The 20490-nt window shown below is 40.8% G+C and overlaps 1 protein-coding gene across 5 annotated transcripts in view; it reads right to left on the bottom strand.

Moving 5' to 3' along the window:
* Window positions 1–517: 517 nt before the first annotated feature.
* The window catches only part of SLC29A2 (solute carrier family 29 member 2), a 73173-nt gene continuing 53200 nt past the window's right edge, over window positions 518–20490 (bottom strand). For 3 of the 5 annotated variants that reach the window (XM_053720023.1, XM_053720024.1, XM_053720026.1), the window contains exons 2-7: window positions 19243–19317; window positions 11321–11402; window positions 10903–11099; window positions 6994–7133; window positions 1177–1311; window positions 518–661 (exon numbers count right to left, since the gene is read on the bottom strand). In XM_053720023.1, coding sequence (XP_053575998.1) covers window positions 651–661; window positions 1177–1311; window positions 6994–7133; window positions 10903–11099; window positions 11321–11402; window positions 19243–19317 — 640 coding nt within the window. In that variant the 3' untranslated portion in view covers window positions 518–650. Of the gene's footprint in view, window positions 662–1176; window positions 1312–6993; window positions 7134–10902; window positions 11100–11320; window positions 11403–19242; window positions 20120–20490 lie in introns of those variants that run through there. The other 2 variants (XM_053720025.1, XM_053720022.1) reach the window with 2 other exon arrangements.

Here is a 20490-nt window from a genome sequence, read left to right as displayed (position 1 = left end):
AGAGAGAGAGAGAAAGAGAGAGAGAGAAGAGAGAGAGAAGAGAGAGAGAAAGAGAGAGAGAGATAGATAATCATTAAACAAAGAGAGAGAGAGAGAGAGAGAGAGAGAGAGAGAGAGAGATTAAATAAAAAGAGAGAGAAAAGAGAGAGAGAGAAAGAGAGAGAAAGAGAGAGAGAGAGAGAGAAAGAGAGAGAAAAGAGAGAGAGAGAAAGAAAGAGAGTGAAAGAGAGAGAGAGAGAGAGAGAGAGAGAGAGAGAGAAAGAAAGAGAGAGAGAGAGAAAGAAAGAGAGAGAGAGAGAGAGAGAGAGAGAGAGAGAGAGAGAGAGAGAGAGAGAGAGAGAAAGAGAAAGAAAGAGAGAGAGAGAGAGAGAGAGAGAGAGAAAGAGAGAGAGAGAGAGAGAGAAAGAGAGAGAGAGAGAGAGAGAAAGAGAGAGAGAGAGAGAGAAAGAGAGAGAGAAAGAGAGACAAATGCTTCCACACAGGTGGATGAGATCCAGCAGTAAACGGATCAAGAATATGGGTTTAAAAGTCTCTTTATTGTGTATCCATAAAAGTATACTGTGAGCAGTCACAGAAAGTAAGTAACGATATCACAGCCAAAAGCGTGTCAGCCTAACAGCTCAGTGCCTAGAAATCCAACATGTTTCGTGCTATTGCAGCACTTTGTCAGGGAAAGAAAGAAAGAACGAAAGAAAGAGAGAGAGAGAGAGAGAGAGAGAGAGTAGAAGAGGCAAAAAGAGATAAAGATAAATAGAGAGAGAAAAAAAATAAGTAAGAAAGAGATAACAAAGACGTTTAAAAAAGAGAGTAGGATTATGTGAACGTGAGACAGACAAAGCAAGAGAAAGAAAGAGAGAGAGCGCGAGAGAGACAGCGAGAGAGATAGCGAGAGAGAAAGAGAGATAAAGAGAGAGAGAGAGAGAGAGAGAGAGAAAGAAAGAGAGAGAGAGATAAAGAGAGAGAGAGAGAGAGAGAGAGAGAGAGAGAGAGAGAGAGAGAGAGAGATAAAGAGAGAGAGAGAGAGAGAGTAGAAGAGGCAAAAAGAGAGAAAGAGAGAAAAATAAGTAAGAAAGAGATGAGAAAGACGTTAAAGAAAAAAGAGAGTAGGATTATGTGAACGTGAGACAAAGCAAATAGACGTCTCTCATTAGTGACAGCAGTAACAATAATACTCACTAGACATAGACAGCAGCATAGCCAGCGCAGCGAAGGTTCCGGCCATTCCCTGACCACTGAGGAACAGGCTGCTGTAATTCTGGGGGAACAGGCCCAACAGGCCGAAGAGACTTCCCTGTAGTATGGCGCAGAATGCTGGGGACAGATACAGACATGGTCACTATATGCAGATATTACAAATGAGTGCAGTGATTAATACTGGTGTAAGGCGAATGTATCGCCCCTTTAAGGGGTGCACTTATAAGATACAGATAGCAGCCCTGCTGCTCTTTTATAAATCCCTATAAGCCCCCTCTTCTCACCCATCAGGTTTGTGTTTCATTCAATATGGCTCCCCTGGGCACACAGCACAAGACAGTTACCCAGTCCCAGAGAGATATTTTATACGTTCCGTTTGGGGGCGGCATAGAATGAGGAGTGGTATACTGCAGTACTCTCATGGGTTAAAAATATTTACTATAGTAGCCGGAAGCAAACTGATGTTTAAGCATAATACAAATGCTTATAATAATAATAATAATAATAATAATAATACATTCACATCAAGCTTATCATAGCACATTACAGTCATCAGTTTGTCAGCCAACATGAATGTTAACATATTATATGTGAATCAACAAGGATACACTATGCACAAGGCAGGATTTAACCGTACTTAACCACACACAGGATTTAACCGTACCTAACCATACACAGGATTTAACCATATACAGGATGTAAGCATACACAGGATTTAACCGTACCTAACCATAAACAGGGTTTAACCGTACCTAACCATACACAGGGTTTAACCGTACACAGGATGTAACCACACACAGGATTTAACCGTACCTAACCATACACAGGATTTAACCGTACACAGGATGTAACCACACACAGGATTTAACCGTACCTAACCATACACCGGATGTAACCGTACCTGACCATACACCGGATGTAACCGTGCCTAACCATACACCGGATGTAACCGTGCCTAACCATACACCGGATGTAACCGTGCCTAACCATACACCGGATGTAACCGTGCCTAACCATACACCGGATGTAACCGTGCCTAACCATACACCGGATGTAACCGTGCCTAACCATACACCGGATGTAACCGTGCCTAACCATACACCGGATGTAACCGTGCCAAACCATACACCGGATGTAACCGTGCCAAACCATACACCGGATGTAACCGTGCCTAACCATACACCGGATGTAACCGTGCCTAACCATACACCGGATGTAACCGTGCCTAGCCATAAACAGGATTTAACCATACACAGCATTTAACCGTGCCTAACCATAAACAGGATGTAACCGTACCTAACCATAGACAGGATTTAACCGTGCCTTACCATACACAGGATGTAATCATACCTAACCATACACCGGAAGTAATCGTACCTAACCATACGCCCGGAAGTAACCGTACCTAACCATACACCGGATGTAACCATACCTATCCATACACCGGAAGTAACCGTACCTAACCATACACCGGATGTAACCATACCTAACCATACACAGGATGTAACCGTACCTAATCATACACAGGATGTAACCGTACCTAATCATACACAGGATGTAACCGTACCTAATCATACACAGGATGTTACCGTACCTAATCATACACAGGATGTAACCATACACAGGATGTAACCATACCTAACCATACACAATACACAAGATGTAACCGTACCTAACAATACACAGGATGTAACCGTACCTAAAAATACACAGGATGTAAAAGTGCCTAACTGTACACTGGATGTAACTGTGCCTAACTGTACACTGGATGTAACCGTGCCTAACTGTACATAGGATGTAACCGCGCCTAACTGTACACAGGATGTAGCCGCGCCTAACTGTACACAGGATGTAGCAGCGCCTAACTGTACACAGGATGTAGCCGCGCCTAACTGTACACAGGATGTAGCCGCGCCTAACTGTACACAGGATGTAGCCGCGCCTAACTGTACACAGGATGTAGCCACGCCTAACTGTACACAGGATGTAGCCACGCCTAACTGTACACAGGATGTAGCCACGCCTAAATGTACACAGGATGTAGCCACGCCTAACTGTACACAGGATGTAGCCGCGCCTAACTTACACAGGATGTAGCCGTACCTAACCATAAACAGGATGTAACCGTACCTAATCATACACAGGATTTAACCGTGCCTTACCATACACAGGATGTAACCGTACCTAACCATACACAGGATGTAACCGTGCCTAACCATACACCGGATGTAACCGTGCCTAACCATAAGCAGGATGTAACCGTACCTAACCATAGACAGGATTTAACCGTGCCTTACCATACACAGGATGTAATCATACCTAACCATACGCCCGGAAGTAACCGTACCTAACCATACACCGGATGTAACCATACCTATCCATACACCGGAAGTAACCGTACCTAACCATACACCGGATGTAACCATACCTAACCATACACAGGATGTAACCGTACCTAATCATACACAGGATGTAACCGTACCTAATCATACACAGGATGTAACCGTACCTAATCATACACAGGATGTTACCGTACCTAATCATACACAGGATGTAACCATACACAGGATGTAACCATACCTAACCATACACAATACACAAGATGTAACCGTACCTAACAATACACAGGATGTAACCGTACCTAAAAATACACAGGATGTAAAAGTGCCTAACTGTACACTGGATGTAACTGTGCCTAACTGTACACTGGATGTAACCGTGCCTAACTGTACATAGGATGTAACCGCGCCTAACTGTACACAGGATGTAGCCGCGCCTAACTGTACACAGGATGTAGCAGCGCCTAACTGTACACAGGATGTAGCCGCGCCTAACTGTACACAGGATGTAGCCGCGCCTAACTGTACACAGGATGTAGCCGCGCCTAACTGTACACAGGATGTAGCCACGCCTAACTGTACACAGGATGTAGCCACGCCTAACTGTACACAGGATGTAGCCACGCCTAACTGTACACAGGATGTAGCCACGCCTAACTGTACACAGGATGTAGCCGCGCCTAACTTACACAGGATGTAGCCGTACCTAACCATAAACAGGATGTAACCGTACCTAATCATACACAGGATTTAACCGTGCCTAACCATACACAGGATGTAACCGTACCTAACCATACACAGGATGTAACCGTGCCTAACCATACACCGGATGTAACCCTGCCTAACCATATACAGAATGTAACTGTGACAACCATACACAGAATGTAACCGTGCCTAACCATACACAGGATGTAACCATACACAGTATTTAACTGTTCCTAAACATACAATGGATGTAACCGCACACAGGATTGAACTGTACCTAACAATACACAGGATGTAACCGTACACAGTATGTAACTGTACCTAACCATACACAGGATGTAACCGTCCCTAACCATACACAGGATTTAACTGTGCCTAACCATACACAGGATTTAACTATACACAGTATTTAACCGTATACTATGCAACCTATGTGCAAACTCATATCAACAAGAAGTCCATGGCTTACAGAATTCTATTACAGAACTTATTAGCAGGAGCTCATTTCCAGAGATTAACGTTCTAGTCCACGGCCTACACATGGATAACATACATGACCACAAACATTTGATGAAATTCTTCCACTTAGCAGGAAGATTATTAGTTTATATTTAACTCAAACTTCAGTTCCTTCCCCACGGTCTTGATATAACATTAAAAAGCTAAATTAAACGTTTTGGGAATTCAGGTATTTCTTGTTCTGGCCAATATCCAAAAAAAGTTAATTTACAGGAAGGAATCTGAAGAATTTTTTATTTTCCTGTTTACTAATCTGAGAAAAATATGCAAAGAACATATAAAATCCCTAGAATGTAGTAAGATAGAATAAATACCAGATGTGAGGATATGAGAAACTTTATGTAGGAATCTTGCTTGATAAGAAGGATGAATATCAAATGCTTATGATGCCTTTTAAATAATTTGTGAACAGTGACATTGGTAACCTGAAGTTCTCTTTGAAGAACCATGATGTTCCTATGAAGGTCACAGCGACCTTGTGTAATGAGCTAGGTGGTTGGTGAAGAATGAGAATGTTCAGCCGTTTACATGTCAAAGAAATAGACAACAAAGTATTGTCAATATAGTACTAAGTACTTATAGCTATGGAGAACTTTCATTTGAAGCTGATCAGAATAGATTGTTCTGCTTTCTACTAAAGGTCGCTTCTTCTCTTGTAGGAAGATTACAAAATACAACTGATATAAAATCTCAGTTAAGGTGGAAATCAGAACTTTAAAAAAAATGTTGGATGTGCTCTAAATCTCTATATAGTCATAAATCATTTTATATGTGAGTCATTCCATGGAGGTGGCATATTTCAAGTGTACAATAATGTCTCCAGTCTGACTTTAGTCCTGCCATAATACTGAAAAGGAATAACTAATCATCTGAAAAGAAAATGGTCTAAGTTACAGTGATTTTTTTTTTAATTAACTGATGGTTGGCTGAAAGCTAGCTTAGGTTATCCTCATCTCTTACCAACATCTACATTTCTGATGACACCTGGTTTATATTTATAGTTCTGGAGAAGTAAAGTAAAGTCATTGTCTGTGACAGTATTATGGTCAGTAGGCAATGTGGTGTCCCAATATTACAAGGTTAAGCAGGATTCATACAGCTGAAGACTGAAACCTGCTATGGTGAATGGGACAATTTCTGTAGATGTCACAGAGACAAATTGTCAAGACATCTCTTACAGACCAGTTCTCAGATATTGTTGCCCTACACACCATTCATTGATAAGACTTTGCTTCCTCTTTAACCATAATTTGACCATTATCTTCTTCCCTTGTATTTATTTATATAGGGATCCATTTAATATAATAATTCTCATGTATTTATCGTTGAGTGAAATAGAGGAACTCACAACTAAATGTGGCATCAATACTTTCTCTTCTGAGAAGTCATGTCAGTAACAGCTCTCCAATACAAAATGTTTTGACTGAACCGTTGCCACCCACTTCAAATAGCCCCATCAGAATCGTCAGATAGGATGCCACAGTTTACACGGTTACAAGTCTGTTTGACCGCTTGGGTGGCCATTGTGAGAATTAGTACTGACCTGTGATTATAATACATGATAAGATGTGACGATGACAGTGACCTGAGTGACAGACTCAGGTGTCATCACAATAAGGATGTTGCATTTGCTCTGAATCTTAGAAAACCTTGCTGGGGTGATACAAGTTAAATATATGAAGATAAACCTCATGGAGACTTACTGAATAGGCCTGACCCTGTGCTTATCAAATAAATAACAAGACTTACAGCAGAATTTAAGTTGTCAAACACAAAAATCTCTGTCCCCAACAAGAATTCAGGTTCTCCTGTTGGTGGGAAAAGTGCAGATTTATCCTTTAAAATTGCCATCAAGAGAGACGAGACACCAGGACGTTTCATAACAAATGGTGTATTAGTGCATGTTATTATTTTACTATTGATTGTATATAACTATGTTTAACCCCTGAGCGGCAATGCACATCAGGTCAGTTAATGACCAGAGTCATATAGCTGCAGCCACCAATAGTAGTACATTGAGCTCCTGAGCCTACCTACTTCTCAATAAAAGGCACAGAGAGAATGAAGTAAAATTGATAGCAAACGTAAATTGGAAATTGCTGGTCTGTGTGAACCATTAAAGTTTACATTTGGTGTTACAGTGACCCGTGTTTTGTTTATAAGTGATAAAATGGCACAGAAACAAAAACTATAGTTATTCAGTTGGTGAGGGATTAGAGAAGGGCAAGGAACATACCGTTTATAAACCAGATGGTGGTCATAGTGACATCAAAGAAGCTTTGGGCACTCATCTCCACCTTGACCAGGATAGCAGTGATCATGAAGAGACCAAGGATAGCGAACATACTACCTGTGATGCGCACTTTGTCTGGTATGCTGAAAGAGAGAGGCAATAGAAGGTAATAGCCTAAAACATGTGTTTAGTCTGCAATCAGACATCAGCAGGGCAAATATATATCCTGTAATCAGACATCAGCAGGGCAAATATATATCCTGTAATCAGACATTAGCAGGGCAAATATATATCCTGTAATCAGACATTAGCAGGGCAAATATATATCCTGTAATCAGACATCAGCAGGGCAAATATATAGCCTGTAATCATCAGACATCAGCAGGGCAAATATATATCCTGTAATCAGACATCAGCAGGGCAAATATATATCCTGTAATCAGACATCAGCAGGGCAAATATATATCCTGTAATCAGACATCAGCAGGGCAAATATATATCCTGTAATCAGACATCAGCAGGGCAAATATATATCCTGTAATCAGACATCAGCAGGGCAAATATATATCCTGTAATCAGACATAAGCAGGGCAAATATATATCCAGCAGACATCAGCAGGGCAAATATATATCCTGTAATCAGACATCAGCAGGGCAAATATATATCCAGCAATCAGACATCAGCAGGGCAAATATATATCCAGCAATCAGACATCAGCATGGCAAATATATATCCTGTAATCAGACATCAGAAGGGCAAATATATATCCTGTAATCAGACATCAGAAGGGCAAATATATATCCTGCAATCAGACATCAGAAGGACAAATATATATCCTGTAACTGTCTGTCAACATGGCAGGTATATATCCTGTAATCAAACATCAACATAGCAGGTATACATCCGGCTAGCCAATGTCACTAAGGCAGGTTTACATCAGGCAATCCAATGTCACTAAGACAGGTATACATCCGGTTATCCAATGTCACTATAGCAGGTATACATCCGGCTATCCAATGTCACTATAGCAGGTATACATCCGGCTATCCAATGTCACTATGGTAGGTATACATCCTGCTATCCAATGTCACTATAGCAGGTATATGTCTTGCTATCCAGTGTCACTATGGCAGGTATAAAGTCTCTAATAAACTTTAAATGTGATCTGTATATAAACAAACTTCAATATGGCACATAGATAATCTGTAGTAAAAAAAAAATCAATGGGAAGATAGGTAGCCTGTAATCAAACATCAATATGGCAGGTATATAGTTTCTAATTAACTCTAAACAAGACCTGCAATAAACAGTCAACATGGCTGATATATAGCTATAGCCAACTGTCAGCTTGCAGGTATATAGCCTGTAATTAACTGTCAATATGGCTGCTCTGTAGCCTGCAATTAAATTTCAATAAGACAGGTATATAACCTGCAATTAAACAACAGCATGGCAGCTGTGCAACCTGTAGTAAATAGTTATCAGGAAAGCTATATTAGCCTAACAACAGAATCAACAGGAGTCTATAAGAGACATAGAAATAAGGTTTGACAGCTAGCGGAGACAGAGTAGATATGGTCTGAGGTCTGATCTAGATATGGTCTGAGGTCTGATCTAGATATGGTCTGAGGTCTGATCTAGATATGGTCTGAGGTCTGATCTAGATATGGTCTGAGGTCTGATCTAGATATGGTCTGAGGTCTGATCTAGATATGGTCTGAGGTCTGATCTAGATATGGTCTGAGGTCTGATATAGATATGGTCTGAGATCTGATCTAGATATGGTCGGAGGTCTGATCTAGATATGGTCTGAGGTCTGATCTAGATATGGTCTGAGGTCTGATCTAGATATGGTCTGAGGTCTGATCTAGATATGGTCTGAGGTCTGATCTAGATATGGTCTGAGGTCTGATCTAGATATGGTCTGAGGTCTGATCTAGATATGGTCTGAGGTCTGATCTAGATATGGTCTGAAGTCTGATCTAGATATGGTCTGAAGTCTGATCTAGATATGGTCTGAAGTCTGATCTAGATATGGTCTGAAGTCTGATCTAGATATGGTCTGAAGTCTGATCTAGATATGGTCTGAAGTCTGATCTAGATATGGTCTGAAGTCTGATCTAGATATGGTCTGAAGTCTGATCTAGATATGGTCTGAAGTCTGATCTAGATATGGCCTGAAGTCTGATCTAGATATGGTCTGAAGTCTGATCTAGATATGGAGCCTATCTATCAAGCTCTGAACGAAGCTTGACGGCCGTGTTTCTGGCAAGTCTTCAGACTCGCCAGAAACAGCAGTTATAAAGCAGCGGTCTAAAGACCGCTGAGCAAGCGTACAGGAATCGCCGGAAATTAACCCGATCGAGTATGATCAGGTTGATTGACACCTCCCTGCTGGCGGCTCATTGGACGTGAGTCAGCAGGGGCGGCGTTGCATCAGCAGCTCTTGTGAGCTGCTGGTGCAATGCTGAATACAGAGAGCGTATTGCTCTCCGCATTCAGCAAGGTCTTGCGGACCTGATCCGCACTGTCTGATCTAGATATGGTCTAATGTCTGATCTAGATATGCTCTGATGTCTGATCTAGATTGACAGGAGGTGTAACAAAGCTGAGGTAGGTGTCTCGCCATTGGTAAAGGAAGGAGTTAAGGAGTGTGCAGAGAAGCAGAGGGAGCTGATGGTCTGACGTCTGATCTAGATATGGTCTGACGTCTGATCTAGATATGGTCTGATGTCTGATCTAGATATGGTCTGACGTCTGATCTAGATATGGTCTGACGTCTGATCTAGATATGGTCTGACGTCTGATCTAGATATGGTCTGACGTCTGATCTAGATATGGTCTGACGTCTGATCTAGATATGGTCTGACGTCTGATCTAGATATGGTCTGACGTCTGATCTAGATATGGTCTGACGTCTGATCTAGATATGGTCTGACGTCTGATCTAGATATGGTCTGACGTCTGATCTAGATATGGTCTGACGTCTGATCTAGATATGGTCTGACGTCTGATCTAGATATGGTCTGACGTCTGATCTAGATATGGTCTGACGTCTGATCTAGATATGGTCTGACGTCTGATCTAGATATGGTCTGACGTCTGATCTAGATATGGTCTGACGTCTGATCTAGATATGGTCTGACGTCTGATCTAGATATGGTCTGACGTCTGATCTAGATATGGTCTGACGTCTGATCTAGATATGGTCTGACGTCTGATCTAGATATGGTCTGACGTCTGATCTAGATATGGTCTGACGTCTGAATATAGATATGGTCTGATGTCTGATCTAGATATGGTCTGACGTCTGATCTAGATATGGTCTGACGTCTGATCTAGATATGGTCTGACGTCTGATCTAGATATGGTCTGACGTCTGATCTAGATATGGTCTGACGTCTGATCTAGATATGGTCTGACGTCTGATCTAGATATGGTCTGACGTCTGATCTAGATATGGTCTGACGTCTGATCTAGATATGGTCTGACGTCTGATCTAGATATGGTCTGACGTCTGATCTAGATATGGTCTGACGTCTGATCTAGATATGGTCTGACGTCTGATCTAGATATGGTCTGACGTCTGATCTAGATATGGTCTGACGTCTGATCTAGATATGGTCTGACGTCTGATCTAGATATGGTCTGACGTCTGATCTAGATATGGTCTGACGTCTGATCTAGATATGGTCTGACGTCTGATCTAGATATGGTCTGACGTCTGATCTAGATATGGTCTGACGTCTGATCTAGATATGGTCTGACGTCTGATCTAGATATGGTCTGACGTCTGATCTAGATATGGTCTAATGTCTGATCTAGATATGGTCTAATGTCTGATCTAGATATGGTCTGATGTCTGATCTAGATTGACAGGAGGTGTAACAAAGCTGAGGTAGGTGTCTCACCATTGGTAAAGGAAGGAGTTAAGGAGTGTGCAGAGAAGCAGAGGGAGCTGAGCGAGCAGAGTCATCCAGTTGTTGAAGTTGAACTTATCTTCTATTTGGACCTCAGAGATGTTCAGACTTGCAGACCGAACATCAGAGTCATTGATTATTAAAAATCGTTCTTCAGGTTCCACAGTTTTCAGACGGTACTGGAAGTACTGGGGATGTCGAAAGAGACAATTAGAGAGAAATGCAATATGGAAAGAGACGATAACGTTTTAAGAAGAAAGCTGACGGACATTATTTGCCAAGATAAGAAATATCCCTTGTCTAGCAGAAGAGATTTTGCTAGATGAAACATACACCCATTGCCAGAGATTGGTCTTAGATATCTTGTGTATGTGATAAACACACCAGAGCTATGCAAACTTCTACTTACCGGGATTGCCGTGATGAAGAAATTCCAGGGCAGCAGAGTGCCAAGGCCGAGAATAAAGAAGATAATTCCAACCCCATGGTACCTGTAACACAAAAAGAGGGTGCTAGCAATGTCTTAAGAAAATTTATTTAGCAAAGACAGTAAGGGCTTAGTCAATTATGGAATGTCTGAGACAGACATACGTAGAAAGATATGGGAGCTCTGAAACCCACTAGTAGTTTTCAGGTTCATACAAGGATATAGCTGGTTGTCAACATCAGTAATAAACATATATACATTGCCGGGGGGTTGTTTTTTTAAATCCATATTTGCTTTATTGCTTTTCTTCCTGCTAATGTTGTTGTTATAAAAGTTTCATTACTTTTATTACCTTCTGGGAGATTTAAAAAAAAAAAAAAAGAAGTGATTTATTCCAAATCTAAACGTTAATCTCATACATTTTTCTAACCAGTGGTTGACTTTCCACCAACAAGCTCTCACCGTAGGGCAATACCAAAAGTAGTGTAAAATAACCGGATCTGGATAAGAGCATTTTAACCATTTATTTTTTACCTGAGGCAACCATTTTCTTATATGTGCCTTATTAATTATATTAATGTGTTCTTCTCTGCCCTCTATAGCTAAGAAGTTGTTCCGTATATATATATATATATATATATATATATATATATATACTGTATATATATATTTTTTTTTTTTATTATTTTTTTAAGAGCTTTATATAGAATTTCTGTTGACTAGATTCTATTTGAATATTTATTCCATAATTTATTCAATTCCTAAACATTCTTGTTATAAGTTATACTAATCAGTTCTTTATACATTAGTCAAATTGAAAATGTATCTTGTAGGAATAATTTGACTCCTATATTTACAAATGAATGTGCCCAAATATTCAGATTAGCTTTACATACTTGATTAAAATAATGCCTAACTTGTAGGTATGCATAAAAGTATTTACAAGGGATTGTATATTTAATGTGCAGGGCCTCAAATGTAAGAAATTGTTAATCTGTCTGCTCTATCAATGCATACAAGTCCGTAATTCCTAACTGGGTCCATTCTTGAAAAAGGTTGAATTTCTGAAGCTCAGGGAAAGAGTGGATTGCCTATTAACGGTATAAATAATGTTTCTTTATTATTATAAGAAAGTCATTTGGTAGTTTTTTCCATGCACATAAAATGTCTTAATATATTAACAATCCTGGGAGTTATTTCTTTTGGTGAAGCATGAGGCAAAAAAAAACACAGCCTCTGGCCTGCTAAAATAATTATCTCTCTCTCTATAGGTGAGAAATGTTCCGTTTTAGCCAGCCAGTCCAAAATATATTTAGATAGTATCACATTGTTATACTTCTCTATATTTGGTCATTGGAAACCTCCTTTTAAATTAGGTAAACATAATAAAAAGATAATTTCATTCTCACTTTTTTGCGTCTCCATATAAAATTACTCCGGTATACTTTTATCTCAGTTTCTAATAAGCAAAGGTAGCATTTGTAGAATATACAGTAATTTTGGAAACAATATAATTATAAAATTGACTCTATCCGAAATAGACAAAGGTAAATGTCTCAAGTTATGCAGTTCTTTTTGGATTTTATCAATCACTGTATAAACATTTAAATTATACCAATCCTCAGGTTAGTTGGATAATTTAATGCCCAAATAGTTAATGCTAGTATGCACCTCTTGAAAAGGAAACAATGGAAATTGATTTTTCCATAACCACAAAATATTTGATTTATTAAAATTGATTTTATATCCTAACACCTCTTTAAATTCTTTTAAGGCCTCTATTAGACACAATATTCTCGCTAGGATTTATTATAAAACAATAAAAAATAATTTGCATATGCCACCCCATATAACTTTTCTACCCCGATCTCCAACCCTTTATAAAGTTGTTTAAAGTATATTAATAAAGGCTCTATGGCTAGATCAAAACTAAAAGTAGACAGTGGGCATCCTTGCCTTGTACCTCGTTCTAATCTTATAGAGTGAGATAGCTGACCATTAACAATTAGTGCTGCAGTAGCATTTGAATAAGTTCAAAAAAATTGCCTATAAACCAAATTTTATCAAAACAGTTTGCGTTTTCTCATTCTACCCTATCGAAGGCCTTTTCAGTGCCAAGTGTCTTTTTATTATGTATTTGTTGTTTATGCAAATCTACTGTATTTACTGGTACTTTAAAAATGTAGTAAATGCCCAGTTATATCCCGTTTTGCCATCTATTTAATTATTTACAGTTAAAGGGACATTCCAGCCAAAATTTGAATCCACATGGATGCATTAAAGTTTTGAATAGAAGCATTTTTGAAATACACATGTATTAGCAAAAATACTTTTTATAAAAGCTATAGCTGTTTCAGAAGCGTATTTAAGAATGCACCGTGCACCGGCATTTTAAACACAGCACTTGCTCAGAGAGCCATGCTTGTACCATCTGGTAATGACTCAATTTGTTAATTGCTGACATGATATAAGCCCCACTGGTGCTCTGAGCGGCTGCAGTATATAAAATGCTGCTATGCTTCACATGCACGTGCAGAGAAAAATGTTAACACTAAAACAGTGATAGCTTTTACTAGAAGCATTTTGCCAATACATTTATATTGTAATTATGTTTATATTCAAAGATGTCATTCATCTGTGTGCATTTATATGTTGACTGGAATGTCCCTTTAATGAGATGGGTGCATGATCAGATGTTATTTGATTTATTTGGGTTTCTTTTACAAATGTTACCATCACAAGTACCATGAGATTTAAAATGAGAAGTGAAATCACGGCCATCTGGGTTTTTCTCTCTCCAAATATCAATCAGTTGTAAATGATCCTTTAGTTGATAAAATCATTTTGTTTCTAGTTTATATTTATGTGAATTGGTAAAACTGCTTCCACGTATTGTTGGATCCTTGTATCTATCTAAAGGACTACCCGGAGCTTTGTTTAAATCACCACCTAAAATAATACGTTTCAGCATTTTTTAGAACTAAAATTTTGGCTCTTTTTCCTGAATTTTAGGTCTCTATTATTGGGTCTGTAAACATTAAAAAAAACTCATTCTCCGTAATAAATCTTCATGGTGCTCTCTATTGTTTTAATCTGATAATTCAAACCTTTTTTCAGCAAAATTGCCACTCCCTTCTTTTTATTTTCGTATGGCGTATAAATTACTTCCCCTACCCAACCTCTTTTTAGCTTTTCATGTTCATTTTAGTCTAAATGTCTCTTGCAATGATGCAGTATTGGTTCTCAGATGTTTTAAGTGGATAAAACCCCTTTTCTGTTACAGGGGCGTACGGGGGGGGGGGTCGGTCACAGGGGCGTGCGGGGGGGGTCGGTCACAGAGGCGTCCAGGGGGGGTCTGTCACAGAGGCGTCCAGGGGGGGTCTGTCACAGAGGCGTCCGGGAGGATCTGTCACAGAGGCGTACGGGGGTCTGTCACAGAGGCGTACGGGGGTCTGTCACAGAGGCGTACGGGGGTCTGTCACAGAGGCGTACGGGGGTCTGTCACAGAGGCGTACAGGGTTTAATGTAATAACTACTCATCTCCTTATTTACAAACACTCCTATCAGAAACTTGTTTCAGTTTAAACATAAATCTGTTAGTTTACTGTCACTGTTCTCCCCAATAAAAATATTTATTCTAGAAAAAAATGTAAAATAGGAATCAGATTGATAAAATACATAACTTGTGAAGTCTGCAGTGTGCGCTTCATTTTCACCTCTGCTGAAGTCAGTTAGGGACAGATATGTAGCAGGGTTAGGCTTGTGATGTCTGCAGTGTACACTTCATTATCTTATCACCTCTGCTGAAGCCAGTTAGGGACAGGTATGTAGCAGGGTTAGGCTTGTTATGTCTGCAGTGTACACTTGCTTATTTTATCACCTCTGCTGAAGCCAGTTAGGGACATGTATGTAGCAAAGTTAGGCTTGTGATGTCTGCAGTGTACACTTCATTATCTTATCACCTCTGCTGAAGCCAGTTAGGCACAGGTTTGTAGCAGGGTTAGGCATGGATGCCAGAATCGGAAAACCCATAATTTTAGCAATTAATTATAGCAAAAAAGCCACACAAAAATATAGTTTATAATAGAGTCTCAGAAGGGGTTGGTGTCCCTTTGAGAACAAAATGAAACAATCAGTATTTACTCTTCCGCACAAAGTGTTAAGTGCTTGGCAGTGCTATTGATTAATGAGAGGGTTGATTGCGTTACACGCCCTCGTTTTAGGCGCTGGTCACATGCTAATTTCATTAAACTCTTTAACATAAACATAACAAGGTGCTGGATTCTAGGAAATGTGTCAGTTAGGTTGCACAATAGCCTAATGTTTTGTGTAAAGTAAGTCACATACACAGCTTTACTGGGAATTAGTTATATAAAGAACCCCTCTTAGCTTCCAAAAAAATCTGTGAACCAAGCTCACGACAAAACACAATTGTCCCTAAGAAGATGTTTTCTTTGCTTTGTTATATTTTGTTTATTCCCCAAAACCAGGCATTTCTAAACCAGAACTACCAGGCATGTACAGTCTATAATCCTATATGTTAAGGTCACATGAGTTCATCATATAATCCTGGATATAATTAAGTTACCTATTTTAAAGGTTACACTAATACCCTGAGAATGAGTCACTGTCCCCACATACACAGTATTACACAGTTACACACAGTGTCACATACACAGTGTCACACAAACATACACAGTCTCACATACAGTCACACACAGTGTCAAATACAGACCTACACAGTGTCACACAGACCTACACAGTGTCACATACAGTCACACACACAGTATCACACAGACATACACAGTATCATATAAACAGTCACAGTCTCACATACCGTCACACACACAGTATCACACAGTCACACACACAGTGTCACACAGACCTAGTGTGTCACATAGTCACACACACACAGTATCACACAGACATACACAGTATCATACAAACAGTCACAGTATCACATAGTCACACACACAGTATCACACAGACATACAGTGTCACACAGACATACACAGTATCATACAAACAGTCACAGTCTCACATACAGTCACACACACAGTATCACACAGACCTACACAGTCTCACATACAGTCACACACACACAGTATCATACAAACAGTCACGGTCTCACATACAGTATCATACAAACACTCAAGTGTCACATACAAACTCAGCATCACACACACATTCAGTCTCCAATACTGTCACACACAGTGTCACCCAGACATACACAGTCACACGCAGTGTCACACACATACCCTGTCTCACATACAGTCACACACAGTGTCACACAGACATACTCAGTGTCACACACAGTCACACACAGTGTCACACAGACATACACAGTATCATAAAAACAGTCACAGTCTCACATACAGTCACACACACAGTATCACACAGACATACAGTCTCACATAGTCACACACACAGTATCACACAGACATACAGTCTCACATACAGTCACACACACAGTATCATACAAACAGTCACAGTCTCACATACAGTCACACACACACAGTATCATACAGTCAGTGTCACATACACACTCAGTGTCACACACACATTCACAGTCTCACATACAGTCACACAGTGTCACCCACACACACAGTATCATACAGTCACAGTATCACATACACACTCAGTGTCTCACACACATTCACAGTCTCACATATAGTCACACACAGTGTCACACAGACATACACAATAGCACGCAGTGTCACGCAGACATACACAGTCTCACATACAGTCTCACACAAATACAGTGTCACATACAGTCACACAGTGTCACATACACAGACATACACTCACAGTATCCCCCCCACACACACACACATATTCAGTGTCTCATTTGTATGTGGCTGTATATGACATTGAAGGTGTGATTGATACTGAATATGTGTGACAGTGAGTGTGAGATACTGCATTTGTGTATCACATACACATTCAGAGTGTCACACACATTCTCACATACAGTCACACACAGTGTCAAACAGACATACAGAGTGTCACACACATATTCACATTCTCACATACAGTCACAGTGTCACACAGACATACAGTCACACACAGTGTTAAACAGACATACACAGTAACATGCAGTGTCACACAGACATACACAGTCTCACACAAATACAGTGTCACATACAGACATTCACAGTCTCACATAGTCACACAGTGTCACATACACTCACAGTACCCCCCCTCACACACACACACACTGTATCACATACATATTCAGTGTCTCATATGTATGTGGCTCTATATGGCACTGAATGTGTGTGTGATACTGAATGTGTGTGTGACAGTGAGTGTGAGAAACTGCATTTGTGTATCACATACACATTCAGAGTGTCACACACAGTGTCAAACAGACATACAGAGTGTCACACACATATTCACATTCTCACATACAGTCACAGTGTCACACAGACATACAGTCACACACAGTGTTAAACAGACATACACAGTAACACGCAGTGTCACACAAACATACACCGTGTCACACACATTCTCACATACCGTCACACACAGTGTCACACAGACATATACAGTGTCACACACATATTCACATTCTCACATACAGTCACAGTGTCACACAGACATACAGTCACACACAGTGTCACACAGACATACACAGTAACATGCAGTGTCACACAGACATACACAGTAACATGCAGTGTCACACAGACATACACAGTCTCACACAAATACAGTGTCACATACAGACATTCACAGTCTCACATACAGTCACACAGTGTCTCACACAGTGTCACATACACTCACAGTACCCCCCCCCCACACACACACACACACACTGTATCACATACATATTCAGTGTCTCATATGTATGTGGCTCTATATGGCACTGAATGTGTGTGTGATAGTGAGTGTGAGATACTGCATTTGTGTATCACATACACATTCAGAGTGTCACACACATTCTCACATACAGTCACACACAGTGTCAAACAGACATACACAGTCACACACAGTGTCACACAAACATACACAGTGTCACACACACATACAGTCTCACACACACATGCTCACATACAGTCACACAGTCACACACACACAGACATACACTCACACATACACACATTCACAATATCACAAACATACACAGTGTCACACACATACAGTCTCACACACACATGCTCACATACAGTCACACAGTCACACACAGACATACACTCACACATACACACATTCACAATATCACAAACATACACAGTGTCACACACATACAGTCTCACACACACATGCTCACATACAGTCACACACACACAGACATACACTCACACATACACACATTCACAATATCACAAACATACACAGTGTCACACACATACAGTCTCACACACACATTCTCACATACAGTCACACAGTCACACACACACAGACATACACTCACACATACACAGACACACATTCACAATATCACAAACATACACAGTGTCACATACAGTCAAACAGACATGCAGACATAGTATCACACACACCTCTGCAAAGGGCTAACACACAGTGCCTGTTCTATAAACACCTTGCAGCTCATGAGAAGGACACAGCTGATGATTGGTTGCTACAGTACATGCGTATGCCACTTCTAATCGGTAAGCAAGACCTATGCTTAACCCTTTATGTGGGGTAAACCGTTTACAAGAATGAGATGCCAAGAAATTACTTTTTTGCGTTACAATGTAAGTGACACACAAAGGCAGAAGATATTAACCCGCATGGTGACAGATATTCTTCTCATGATGTAACAAAGAATAGAAAGAGGACGTTCTTAGGTGACAGCTCAAACAGGTTCTGCCAGAAACCACCCCCTGTTGTCACAAGGAGACTAGAGGCCAATTACAAGGACAGAGACGGGGAAAGAGACAGGGTAGTTAGTTACTCACTTGTCCTCGGGTCCATCCTTGCGAGACATGTTGCTGAAAGTGCTCTGTAGCTGCTTGTGTGAGAGTCTCAGTAGGCTGTCAGGAGAGGAGGAGAGAGTGTCACGTGGGTATCTACATAATCTCACTATCCAAAGGGACCAACTCAGCTCCAAGCACCTCCTCCTTGGAAGTATCATACTGAATATCCCTCTCTTTAGAGCCCCTGGTCCCCCACCCCCCTCTGTCACACACACTCGGCTCTCTCTGCTCTCATGTATACAATCTGTCTCTCTATCCTGTCACTCAGGGCCCGTCTGTCTCTCTATCCTGTCACTCAGGGCCTGTCTGCCTCTCTATCCTGTCACTCAGGGCCTGTCTGCCTCTCTATCCTGTCACTCAGGGCCTGTCTGCCTGTCTCTCTATCCAGTCACTCAGGGCCTGTCTGTCTGTCTCTCTATCCAGTCACTCAGGGCCTGTCTGTCTGTCTCTCTATCCAGTCACTCAGGGCCTGTCTGTCTGTCTCTCTATCCAGTCACTCAGGGCCTGTCTGTCTCTCTATCCTGTCACTCAGGGCCTGTCTGTCTCTCTATCCTGTCACTCAGGCCTGTCTGTCTCTCTATCCTGTCACTCAGGGCCTGCCTGCCTGTCTCTCTATCCTGTCACTAAGGGCCTGTCTGTCCCTCTATCCTGTCACTCAGGGCCTGTCTGTCTCTCTATTCTGTCACTCAGGGCCTGTTTGTCTGTCTCTCTATCCTGTCACTCAGGCCTGTCTACTTTCATGTATACAGTCTCTGTCTGTCTCTCTGTCCCTCTCAGCACTGTCAGCTCTCATGTATAGTGTCTCTCTCTCTCTGCCTCCATACCCTCTCACTCAGGGCCTCTCTCCTCTGCTCTTCCCTCTTCAACCCCCCACCCTCCTTAAATTCTCACCCCCACCCTCCCCTGGGCCCTTCCCCCAGCTTGTGTTACACCAAAGCAACGACCTTGCAGAACCTATAGGCAACCTAATGTACATATTTCACAGCACGAGCTGCAGAGCTGACAATCAATACACAGATACAATACAGAGAGGAGCTGGGGTCATACAGTAACACTAGGGGAGAATCTGGGCACAGAGCTGACAATCTATACACAGATACAATACAGAGAGGAGCAGTGGTCATACAGTAACACTAGGGGAGAATCTGGGCACAGAGCTGACAATCTATATACAGATACAATACAGAGAGGAGCTGGGGTCATACAGTAACACTAGGGGAGAATCTGGGC

This window comes from Bombina bombina, chromosome 7 (assembly GCF_027579735.1).
Source record: "Bombina bombina isolate aBomBom1 chromosome 7, aBomBom1.pri, whole genome shotgun sequence".
Taxonomy (NCBI): Eukaryota; Metazoa; Chordata; class Amphibia; order Anura; family Bombinatoridae; genus Bombina; species Bombina bombina.
This window is presented reverse-complemented; position numbering and strand designations above follow the sequence as displayed.